General features: G+C 39.6%; 1 protein-coding gene across 1 annotated transcript in view; it reads left to right on the top strand.

Moving 5' to 3' along the window:
• CSMD2 (CUB and Sushi multiple domains 2) overlaps positions 1-13,282 on the top strand; it is a 795,888-nt gene that overhangs the window by 740,104 nt on the left and 42,502 nt on the right. The window contains exon 56 of the mRNA XM_058195470.1: positions 7,656-7,829. Within this exon, the coding sequence (XP_058051453.1) occupies positions 7,656-7,829 (174 nt within the window). The remainder of the gene's footprint in view (positions 1-7,655; positions 7,830-13,282) is intronic.

The raw sequence follows: 13,282 nt of genomic DNA, 5'->3' as shown, positions 1-13,282 counted from the left end.
ATATATATATATATATGCTTATTCCTCCTAATATTTATTCATATATATGTTTATATACTATATAACCATTTTTGTATGATACTTATATATATTGTTGTGACAAAATAAATAAATATAAATAAATAAATAAATAGATGGTGGTCGTGGGTATAAAGTTTGGAAACGCCTCATATATACATCTTTGAATTCCCAAAGGAAGCCAAACAAGATTATTTTGATGCAATGAGTGCAATATTTGGAGAAGAGGGGTCAGAGCTCCCTAATTTGTTTCAGCTAAAACAGAAACCAGCTATGGTTATACCTCTGTGGGAAGCAAGGAAGAGAAGAAAATTATATCAATGGGGCCAGTATATGCATTAAAACCCTGCAGCTATTGACACCCCTCAAAATGAATTTAAAGTTAAATGCCTTTCTGTATTTCTCATCTTTATCTCTTTCCAATGTCTTTAATCCACAATTCTGTCCCTTTTAAATGAATACATTCATCTGCACTTAAATTTAAAAAAAAGTGGAACTAAAATCCAGTTTATATATTCATCAAACGGTCTGTCTCAAGTCAGCCCTTAACACAATTAGCAAAGACTGAATTCTTCAAGCATCCTTAGGAGGTTTAGGGAATAATTCAAGACAGAATATCGGCCTAAATAGAAGAGTTTCTCTAAGGGTAGATATTGGTCACACCGTCAGTCTGCTAATTAATATGACTAATGACTTCCAGAGAAATGTTACAGCTCAAGGGAAGATATCAGCCTTATATTTATCAAGATGTGGAAGGTCCAGATTTTGCACATTTAAAGTACAAGGTAGTTTAGTTTAAGTGCTCCGCCTCTCTTTCCTTCTCTTAAAGCAATTAAAGGAGCAAATGTCTTTTTAATTTAATTTTTTCAGCACAGTCTGTTTTCCCTGCATTGTTGGCATTTCATCTTGCCACCATGGAAATTGATACAATAAGCCCATTTTGCTGTAATTAGGGTACTGTTGTACAAGTAAGCTTATATAGTTGTCATTATGGCACTGGCGCTATTCTAAGAATTTATCTCGAGTGGACATCACTTCAGGATGGACATAAAAAAGCAGGACATTTTGAGAAAAACAAGGGTTTAATGTTTCAATTAGCTAAATGTAGAGTCTTGTGCAATGTGTTTAAAATAGTGCTTTGCAGTGTGCCGGAACACAAAGCTTGGAAAAATATAATAATAAAAAATGACAAGAGGAGACAGGTTGACAATATCACTGATGACACATCCATGATCTTACAAGACACAAAGGAGCAGTTATTGGCAGACAGTCCTGGTAAAATGATGCCATTGAGCCCCAAAGAATCAGAGGTGACTGAATTACTGAATGCCAAATATCTGAGATCTAAGGAATCTCCTGGACTTCATTGTTAACCAAGTTGTGGCATTTTGATAGGCAATCATGGCTTTTTGAGCATTTAGAATGAGTAAATAACCCACCAGTCAGTCAGTAGAGTTCAAAAGATCTGAAAGTACTGGTGATGTCCACTTCTACTTTCTCTTTCCAATATTTCCCCCATGGGAGGAATACTGCATTAAAAAGGATTAGAGAGCTCAACAGATCTCCTGCAGAAAAAAACCATGAAAGCAATATAGACACCACCACCACAGGAAGTCTATAGGGATGAGTAAAAAATAAAAATAAAAATGATGGTGATGACTATAATCAAAGATTTGGCTTCTTTTTCATGCATCATAGAGGGGGCATGTACAAAATGGGGAGAGAACTCCGTTTATGTGGTGGAAACTTCCATCATCATATTTTTAACTTATTCCTGGTTTAGACACCCCCCTGGTCCAGCTTTTGATGAATCATAGATCATAGACACAATATATTGAAGTAAGTTTGGATGTTTCTGCTGAGTGGTATGAGAGAAAATCAGTGGAAATTAGTTTTAGACAGGAATTACTGCACAACATAATAGTGCTTGGAACAGAGTAGGAAGCATTGTCTTGTCCCCAGATGAAGACTTCCAGGAGAACAAGGAATTATAGGTCTTCCTCTATGTTCAACCACAGCTGGGACCAGAATGTCCATTGCTAAGCAAGGCAGTTGTTAAGTGAGTCATATCTGACTTTATAACTTTTTTTTTGTCATGGATGTTAAGCAAATTACTTTGATTGTTAAGTTAGGGCAGTGCTTCTCAACCTTGGCAACTTTAAGATTATGGACTTCAACTCCCAGAATTCCCCAGCCAGCCAGATCCAATCCCAGTCAACTTCTTTCAAGAACAACCAAAGTTCTTTAGCATCTCTCATTGGTTGGGTCTTTGCTCTAAAGCAGTGCTTCTCAACTTTGCCAGGTTTAGGTTGTGTGGATTTCAACTTCCAGAAGGTAGTAGGGGAATTCTGGAAGTTGAAATTCATACATCTTAAACCTACAAAGATTGAAAAACACAGCTCTAAAGCAATGCTTCTTTCTCAACCTTAAGTTTGGCAACTTTAAGATGTGTGGACTTCAGCTCCCAGAATTCCCCAGGCAGCAATCCCCTCCATCCAGGGATGGATACATGATAATGAGGACACACTATTTTCAACAAGCGGTAATTTCAACCTATTAGGACTAATCAAACTGTTGATGTTGTGGCCTGCCGGCAGCCAGCAAAGCTGGCAGCAGAGTTGGACAATGAGGAGGTTGGGAAGGAACTTGGGCCAGTCCTGGGGGCTGGGGAAAGTTCAGATGAGGGCTCTGCTTTGGAGGCAGAGAGGGGGCCAAGACCATCTGATAGTTATGTACAGCCTCCAGCGTCCGACAGCGAGGCAGAAGAACAGCTGGAGCCTGTTCCCAGTGTGCGCATCCGCAGAGCTGCCAGATGACAAGAACAATTAAGAAAACAGGGTCGATTTGGGAGTAAAGCTTGGACATGATTGGCCCCTCCCATAAGACATAAAAAGCAGGACATTTTGAGAAAAACAAGGGTTTAATGTTTCAATTAGCTAAATGTAGAGTCTTGTGCAATGTGTTTAAAATAGTGCTTTGCAGTGTGCCGGAACACAAAGCTTGGAAAAATATAATAATAAAAAATGACAAGAGGAGACAGGTTGACAATATCACTGATGACACATCCATGATCTTACAAGACACAAAGGAGCAGTTATTGGCAGACAGTCCTGGTAAAATGATGCCATTGAGCCCCAAAGAATCAGAGGTGACTGAATTACTGAATGCCAAATATCTGAGATCTAAGGAATCTCCTGGACTTCATTGTTAACCAAGTTGTGGCATTTTGACAGGCAATCATGGCTTTTTGAGCATTTAGAATGAGTAAATAACCCACCAGTCAGTCAGCAGAGTTCAAAAGATCTGAAAGTACTGGTGATGTCCACTTCTACTTTCTCTTTCCAATATTTCCCCCATGGGAGGAATACTGCATTAAAAAGGATTAGAGAGCTCAACAGATCTCCTGCAGAAAAAAACCATGAAAGCAATATAGACACCACCACCACAGGAAGTCTATAGGGATGAGTAAAAAATAAAAATAAAAATGATGGTGATGACTATAATCAAAGATGTGGAAGGTCCAGATTTTGCACATTTAAAGTACAAGGTAGTTTAGTTTAAGTGCTCCGCCTCTCTTTTCTTCTCTTAAAGCAATTAAAGGAGCAAATGTCTTTTTAATTTAATTTTTTCAGCACAGTCTGTTTTCCCTGCATTGTTGGCATTTCATCTTGCCACCATGGAAATTGATACAATAAGCCCATTTTGCTGTAATTAGGGTACTGTTGTACAAGTAAGCTTATATAGTTGTCATTATGGCACTGGCGCTATTCTAAGAATTTATCTCGAGTGGACATCACTTCAGGATGGACATAAAAAAGAGTGAACGGGACGTGAGCTTTTGCAGGAAGCAATTAGTTCATCTGGCCGATTCAAGATTTGGAAATTCTGTTCATGACTCTGTGCCAAGTTTGGCCTTGCCCTGCGTGTGGAAATTAGTTTTAGACAGGAATTACTGCACAACATAATAGTGCTTGGAACAGAGTAGGAAGCATTGTCTTGTCCCCAGATGAAGACTTCCAGGAGAACAAGGAATTATAGGTCTTCCTCTATGTTCAACCACAGCTGGGACCAGAATGTCCATTGCTAAGCAAGGCAGTTGTTAAGTGAGTCATATCTGACTTTATAACTTTTTTTTTGTCATGGATGTTAAGCAAATTACTTTGATTGTTAAGTTAGGGCAGTGCTTCTCAACCTTGGCAACTTTAAGATTATGGACTTCAACTCCCAGAATTCCCCAGCCAGCCAGATCCAATCCCAGTCAACTTCTTTCAAGAACAACCAAAGTTCTTTAGCATCTCTCATTGGTTGGGTCTTTGCTCTAAAGCAGTGCTTCTCAACTTTGCCAGGTTTAGGTTGTGTGGATTTCAACTTCCAGAGTAGGGGAATTCTGGCGGTTGAAGTCCAAAAGTCTTAAAGTTGCCAAGGTTGGATACCCCTGATGTAGCAGGTTGAAAGTATCGCAGACAGATCACATCCTCACACATTCTAAAGCAATTTTTTGGAATCAAATTCAAAGCGGCACACAAACCCTGATAAATATCCCTGTTATTATTCATTGGCCTACTTGCTAGAAAAGTGCTAGTTTTATTTGCAAACCTAAAGAATCAGCCTGCCAAATCTTGGTCACATGTATGAAGTGGTCAGTATTCATTTTGCACCATCAACTGCAGCACTCACCCTTCATTCAAATCTACCTTCTGAACATAAAACTTTGTCCCCACCTCTGCTATATCAATTTTTTTTATTTAATATGCACATTATGGCTTGTTCACTAATTGTAACTGTGGTTAAACAAATCATGACTTGGTGCAATGTGTGGATCCAATCACAAGTGTCAGCAGGGCCCACCAAAATATACTTTTGATCCACAGGATGTTCAAATTCCAGGAACGCAACTAGCATAGGTCCATCTGTGTGTATAAATAAAAACAGTTTTGCAGGACTAAATTGTGCTTTATACTTTCTAAGGAAGCCTAGGTCAGAACAGTTGAGGACACATAGGGAGAACATGCTTCCCCACCAAAACTCATATTCCTGAAGGCTTCCTTGTGGAGAGACTGGTTCACTTTTCAAGAACAAGCTTCTCACTCATTTAAATGCTTGTGCCATATTAAAGTCTGCCTTGCATTTTCTCATTCCCCTCCCCCCTCAAACAAAAGAAGCTTCTATTCTACCATTATTTTTGCATGATTTTCAGGATGCTTGAGAATGGCCTAAGTTTTATTACTAGATTTTGGAGCTAAATTGTGCACACAATGCTTCTGCTAATGTTATGAAATGGAAGACATGTCATTGACGGAGATCTCTTGGTTGCTTTATCATCAGGGCAACAATGCTAAAACCCACTTCTCTTTCAGGCTACCATGGTATAGTTTAGAAATGAGTTGAGGTCTCCCAGAATGGTTCTATATACAATATTCTTTGTTTCAGTTCCTCATTTTTGACAGTATAAAACTGAAGGCACCCATTGCTTGAGGTCACAACTTCATTACAGGATCCTGTCTATAGAGTGCCCGCAAGACCGTTTCAGCAGTTCGCTCCATATTAGTCAAGAAGAGCAGTGAACAGGCAATTCCCATTCCTGTCTAATTGGCTCAGGGAGGAAGGATGAATGGAAGTGGCTGACAGTTGCATATTGTTAAAAGGCATTTTGTGTATGACAATGTCACTGTGAAGAGGAATACAAAAGATGTTATTTCTCCATTTTGGGCATTTCTAGTTAAAATTATCTACTAGTATGAGTGAATTTGTTTTTAGAGAAATGGGGCATGTAGGAAATTGTTAATCTTTAGAAGTGCTGTCACTGTTGCAAGTTCTCTGTTTACATGTAATGTGGGATATCTGTTCTTAAATTATATTTGAGTTCTTAAGTATTCCTTTTCAGACCATCTCTTTCACAGTTTTCTCACGGACTTAACTTGGAGCTCATTGACAGAATATTAAAAGATGAAAAGCATGTTGCTTTGCAAATGCTTTTCCTGTGTAGCAGTCTTTTTTTTTCTTACTAAGAATATATTTCATGCCTTCTGCTCAAATTTTTTAAGCATTGTGAAAAGATATTGGGATGGTGAAGACTAAGATTTGGTTAAAGAGAAACAACATCAACAACAACAAAACCCTCAGCTCAGATACCAGTCTTTGTGGAAGCAGATGAAGAAATATTGCTTTTCAAGTAGCTTAGACTTCTGAACCATTTCAGATATGTAGCCCATAACAGCTCAGTAGAGCATAGATAAGTGCATCAGGGAGAATCTGATCATTTGTTCACCATGAAAAAAAATAGGAATCTGCATTGTTTGAGATCTAATGATCTGACAAACATGAAGGCTGTTTGCTACTCTTCAAAGCAGTTGCCTCTTTAACCAGGTTCACAGGGCGGTTGTGGAGGTTAGCCAAGTAATGCAAGAAAAGATGTGGCACAGAGGTGTAGCCTCAAGACCTGTGGGCTTCAAGTCCCAGAGTTGGCTGGGGAATTCTGGCGGTTGAAGTCCAAAAGTCTTAAAGTTGCCAAGGTTGGATACCCCTGATGTAGCAGGTTGAAAGTATTGCAGACAGATCATATCCTCACACATTCTAAAGCAATTTTTTGGAATCAAATTCAAAGCGGCACACAAACCCTGATAAATATCCCTGTTATTATTCATTGGCCTACTTGCTAGAAGAGTGCTAGTTTTATTTGCAAACCTAAAGAATCAGCCTGCCAAATCTTGGTCACATGTATGAAGTGGTCAGTATTCATTTTGCACCATCAACTGCAGCACTCACCCTTCATTCAAATCAACCCTCTGAACATAAAACTTTGTCCCCACCTCTGCTATATCATTTTTTTTTATTTAATATGCACATTATGGCTTGTTCACTAATTGTAACTGTGGTTAAACAAATCATGACTTGGTGCAATGTGTGGATCCAAACACAAGTGTCAGCAGGGCCCACCAAAATATACTTTTGATCCACAGGATGTTCAAATTCCAGGAACGCAACTAGCATAGGTCCATCTGTGTGTATAAATAAATTCAGCACTGATGTGGTTACAATGTGAAATCTCTTGTGTGCAGATTGCACAGATTTGTTGCAGTTTAAAACAAATTAAACTGAATTGGAAGGATCCTGTTGGGCAAGAGAAGATTTTTTGGCTCTGTTTCCAAATGGCTTTTGCTGTTAAGAGTGTTCTTTTTTCCACTTGAATATGTGTGCTAAAATGATAAAGTAGGGGTGTCTGTCTGTATCCTCCATTAAAATATACATACATACATACATACATTACATTACATACATATATACATGTGCCCAAAACTTTGTAAGTATAATTTTTACTAGAACACACAATATCCTAAAAAATTAAAAAGGTATAATTGGTTTAATTAATTAGTAGCATGAAATTAAATTTCATTTCTATTTCACCTGCTTCTTTGTCATGCATCCCCCTTCCCTCTTTTTAGAATGTGGCCTTTGACTGATGTGTCAAAGGCCACAAGCAATACAATTGTGACAATATAGAAAGCGGATGGAGAGAGAGGGAAAGAGAGAGAATGGATGGATGGATGGATGGATGGATGGATGGATGGATGGATGAATGAATGTAATAGGACTTTACATTCCAGTTGAATTGAAAACTTGGTGCTCCTTTCTTTCAGTGGTCTCCTGTGGCCATCCTGGATCCCCACCCTATGCCCAGATCTTGGGTGATGTCCACACCGTTGGGGCGGTAGTACGCTACAAATGCCAAGAAAGCAGGAATTTGATTGGCAATTCCACCCGCACGTGTCAGCTTGATGGGCGTTGGAGTGGCTCTCTGCCTCATTGCTCAGGTAAGAAAACTTAGCAGTAAGAGGTGGCTAACAAGGTTGGCGCATATGGGTTGATTTATTCTCATATCTTTAAGTAGCATCGCTCAATAAGGTTGTATAAAACAATCTGGATTTCAAGGAAACCATGCTTTGAAAAAGGTCTAGGTCCACTTGTGGTAACTTCTGGGAAGACCTTCAATAACTTATGCCTTTTCCTGATCTCTGTCAGATTTTATACCAGGTACAGTTATAAATCTCAACTTTTCAGTGACACATTCAAGAACAAACAAACAGCTAAAGTCCATATTTTAATTAACTGAAAGTTGCTGGCAGGCAATCTTACAAATTAGAGGGCAGAAGATTTCACTATAGGACTGATTCATAATTTATGCAGGACACATAATTTCAGTATATACAAAGCACACTACATAGTTTAGGAGAAAACAGATTATAGTAGAAATTGCTGGATTATGTCTGTTACATTTTTAAAGGAGAGTCTTCATCCATCCCCAAAGGGCCGGGATAGCTCAGGCAGTAGAGAAGCCTGTTATTAGAACACAGAGCCTGCAATTACTGCAGGTTCGAGCCCGGCCCAAGGTTGACTCAGCCTTCCACCCTTTATAAGGTAGGTAAAATGAGGACCCAGATTGTTGGGGGGGCAATAAGTTGACTTTGTAAAAAAAATATACAAATAGAATGAGACTATTGCCTTATACATTGTAAGCCGCCCTGAGTCTTCGGAGAAGGGCAGGGTATAAATGTAAAAAAAATAATTAAAAAAAATTTAAGCTTTTCCAATGGATCAGGTGTCACTTCTGTTAACCCTCAAACAGCACAGCTATGTTAACAGTTGGGTTTAAAAATTGGAGAAGACAAGTGTAGAAGGACGTTTCTCCTTCAAAGGTTATTGTGTCTACCATGTGGATATCCCCAATATGTGAATCAAAGAACAAGGAAGTTTCCTTAGTTTGATCCAGCAAGGCTTTTGTTAGCCTCTCATATTGTATACATGGTACAGCTTTGAAGGACTTAAAGCTCTTGGAATAATATGACTAGGATTCATAATATTTTCAGGAGAGCCTCGATTAGAATCAGGTCAAGAGCTTATCTGCATCAATATCTAATCCATTTTTTTTCTTGATGATGCTTGGAAAAAAAACAATGCCTGAAGAGAATAGACAGCATCCATTTTTACCTTCTCCTCATATTTAAGGTTCAGTGATATTTTATCTCGGAAGGTAGTCCTTCTCTCCCCAAAACTGATGTCTCTGCATAGAATAGAATAGAATAGAATAGAATAGAATAGAATAGAATAGAATAGAATAGAATAGAATTCTTTATTGGCCAAGTGTGATTGGACACACAAGGAATTTGTCTTGGTGCATACGCTCTCAGTGTTCATAAAAGAAAAGATACATTTGTCAAGAATCATAAGGTACAACACTTAATGATAGTCATAGGGAACAAATAAGCAATCAAATCATATTAGGAAACAGTCAATATAAATTGTAAGGATACCAGCAACAAGGTTACAGTCATAAGTGGGAGGAGATGGGTGATAGGAACGATGAGAAGATTAATAGTAATGAAGACTTAGTGAATAATTTGACAGTGTTGAGGGAATTATTTGTTTAGCAGAGTGATGGCATTTAGGAAAAAACTTGTGTCTAGTTGTTCTGGTGTTGTTCTGGTGTGCAGTGCTCTATAGCGTCGTTTTGAGGGTAGGAATTGAAACAGTTTATGTCCAGGATGTGAGGGGTCTGTAAATACTTTCACAGCCCTCTTTTTGACTCGTGCAGTATACAGGTCTTCAGTGGAAAGCAGGTTGGTTGTTTTTTCTGCAGTTCTAATTATCCTCTGAAGTCTGTGTCTATCTTGTTGGGTTGCAGAACCAAACCAGACAGTTATAGAGGTGCAGATGACAGACTCAATGTTGTGCCATGCAACTGCTATGGAGAGTGTGGTGTGTTGAGCACAGGGGTGAAATCCATCAGGTTCTAACAGGTTCTGGAGAGCAGAAATTTTGAATAGTTTGGAGAACCGTCAAATACCACCTCTGGCTGGCCCCAGAGTGGGGTGGGAATGGAGATTTTGCAATATCCTTCCCCGAGGAGGGGAGGGAATGGAGATTTCTGAGACTCTAGAAAGAGTGCAAAGAGCAACAAAGATGATTAGGGGACTGGAGGCTAGAACATATGAAGAACGGTTGCAGGAACTGGGTATATCTAGTTTAATAAAAAGAAGGACTAGGGGAGACATGATAGCAGTGTTCCAATATCTCAGCAGTTGCCACAAAGAAAAGGGAGTCGGGCTGTTCTCCAAAGCACCTGAGGGTAGAACAAGAAGTAATGGATGGAAACTGATCAAGGAAAGAAGCAACTTAGAACTAAGGAGAAATTTCCTGACAGTTAGAACAATTAATAAGTGCAATGACTTGCCTGCAGAAGTTGTGAATGCTCCAACATTGGAAATTTTTAAGAAAATGTTGGATAACCATCTGTCTGAGATGGTGTAGGGTTTCCTGCCTGGGCAGGGGGTTGGACTAGAAGGCCTCCAAGGTCTCTTCCAACTCTGTTGTTATTATTATATTATTTTGCAGTATCCTTCCCCTGCCATGCCCAACAAGCCACGCCCACAGAACCAGTAGGGAAAAAAATGGATTTCAACCCTAGTTGAACACCTTCTAAAGATACCTAAACTCCAGAATAGGTGTACCTAAAAACATAAAATAATCCCAATTCTGATTCTGTGTGTTCTCTGCCCTGACATGACCCTTGCCTGATCTGTCCCATCTCTTGTCTCTTGCCTGAATTCTTTGGAGAGCAAAATTAGCTTTTGTAGTTTCATGACATGCATTTTCAATGAAACAATAAATTTGCCAGATACTCAGTTCTCTTTGGACTGCAATTAAGGAACTTGAAATTGAAAGATTTTCTACTGTTGAATAAGTAAATAATTCTGCATGTGATGTGGAGAGGTTCACAGTGGGGTTGGGATCTAGTTAAGTTTGCACCAAATTTTGATGCTAGCACTTACCCATTAAAAACTTGAAGGTGTAGTTCCTCCTTTGTTTATAAGAAAATATTTTCATAAAGAAGATTTTTTTAAAAAAGTTTTCACTAGATATTCAGTCAGAAAAATGATTTGCAAAGTTGGTTTGGAGGGAAAAAAATATATATGGCCCATTGCTGGTGCTGGTATAGCTCAATTCCATACATGTCCAAAAAAAGATTTTAAAAAATTGTGTCTCCCACACAAGCTATGCACCAGACGTGTTTTGGAGAGCTGCATTTAAAAAACAAAAACAAAAAAACCCTGATTGGTGAAAAGAAGCAAGAACAGATGGTCACCACATGAGTAAAAGAGCAGGCACAATTCCAGCTGTCAAATCACTGCTTCAAAATGGCTCCCTTGCACACACACTTTGACAGTAGACGAAATGACTTACTGGATCATTGGAGCATTTTTCTGTTCCGGACAAAGCCGGCACCTCTGTTTCTACAAAGCTAACAGGTGGCCTTGAAGCACCTTGTAATTTCCAGTTTGAAAAAGACCAGAATTGGCAAGCCAAACCAAAGGAAAAAAGATGTAAACAGGGTTAGCAGTTGCTGTGTACATCTGCTTGGAATTGTCCCAAGGGTTACTCAAGAGATTGTTTTAGATAGATTTGTTGCTTGAACCACTGATGCCATATTTCTGTAGTGACGTACTTTCCACAAAAGCGCAGAAACAGAGATGGAGAAGGGTCCACAGTCTGAATGAAGGACTCAGTATAGAATGTCAACAGAGCCTGGACTAGGAGTAACCCAAAAGGTAACAGATGAGTTGGCCAAAGGAAGATGTTAACAATGAACAATGAACAATGTTATTCTTTAGATTGTTATTTATTTATTTGTTTGTTCGTTTGCTTTGGTCCAAAATCAGTTGGTGGCTTCAGTACTTTGTTAAATCTACATCCTTGCTTTTAATTCCCATTTTTTTTAAAAAAAAATTGCTGCTTAATATTTTTAAATTGCTGCCTAGATTTGTTCCCAGTGATGGAATGGAAAAGTATTAAATAGACAATGAGCATCCTTAGGTTCCAAATTTTTTTATTTATATATTTATGTCCTGCCTTTATTATTTTTATAATTAAGTCAAGGTGGTACTTATCCAACACACCTTACTCCCACTTTCCTCATCACAACCCTGTGAGGTGAATTGAGCTGAGCGAGTGGAACTGGCCCAAAGTCACCCAGCCGGCTTTCATGTCAAGATGGAACTAGCTCACCACTTCCTGATGATTAGCCCCCAAGTCACCAATCGGCTTTCATGGCTAAAGAGAGACTAGAGCTCACAGTCTCCTTCCTGGCTTCTAGCCTACTGTCTTAATTACTCGACCAGTGATTCCAAATAGAGGCCTGCTCCCAGGAGCCGATCGCTGATCATAGAGCGCCATGGAATATCTGCGCCCGCTGGGTCCGGGCGCTGATGCGCCATTTCTGGGGCGTGTGCATGCGCAGTTGCAGGTCGGATTTCCGGGGAGCACAGCGTCTGGTGCGCATGCGCAGTTGCAGGTCGGATTTCCGGGGGAGCCGCGGGCGAAAAAGATTGGGAACCTCTGTACTAGACCAAACTGTTCTTAAATTCCTGAGAAATGGTCCTTTTGATATAGATCAATGAAATAGATATAGATATAAGGATGAGTAGTCATCTTCAGGTCTCTTATCTTGTTACTAACCCAATGGAATATTTGAACAAAGTTAGATGTGTATTATATTAAGAGACACGGTGGCTCAGGGGCTAAGACAGCTGAGCTTGTTGATCGAAAGGTCAGCAGTTCGGCGGTTTGAATCCCTAGTGCTGCCTTGTAACGGGGTGAGCTTCTGTTACTAGTCCCAGCTTCTGCCAACCTAGCAGTTTCGAAAGCACATAAAAATGCAAGTAGAAAAAATAGGGAGCACCTTTGGTGGGAAGGTAACAGCATTCCATGCGCCTTTGGCGTTGAGTCATGCCGGCCACATTACCACGGAGACGTCTTCGGACAGTGCTGGGTCTTCGGCTTTGAAACGGAGATGAGCACTGCCCCCTAGAGTCAGGAACGACTAGACTAGCACGTATGTGCAAGGGGAACCTTTACCTTTACCTTTACTAGATGTTTAGTCTATCTCTCATCTCTGGGATAACTTTCAAAAGTTTCAAAATCCTGAACAGAACAAGATGAAATTTGGTGTGGTGAGACAACGGAAAAGATGGGTGGAGACTGACTTTGGATTGCCGAGAATCATATTCCCCCCAAAATGACCCCATTCATCCCTATGAGAGACGCATATGGTTTGCATCTCGCAGTGCTGCTATTTGCTCCATTCTAAGCCTCCCTCCCTCCCGGGTACATGACTCAGAGTGGCGTGTTTACAGTCCACCACTTGTGCTCTTCATAGCACACTCAGAACCAACATAAAGGGAAAGCACACACATTATCAATGCACATTACA

Source organism: Ahaetulla prasina, chromosome 10 (assembly GCF_028640845.1).
Source record: "Ahaetulla prasina isolate Xishuangbanna chromosome 10, ASM2864084v1, whole genome shotgun sequence".
NCBI lineage: Eukaryota > Metazoa > Chordata > Lepidosauria > Squamata > Colubridae > Ahaetulla > Ahaetulla prasina.
Note: the sequence above shows the minus strand (reverse complement) of the source record. Positions and strands in the feature narration are given on the sequence as shown.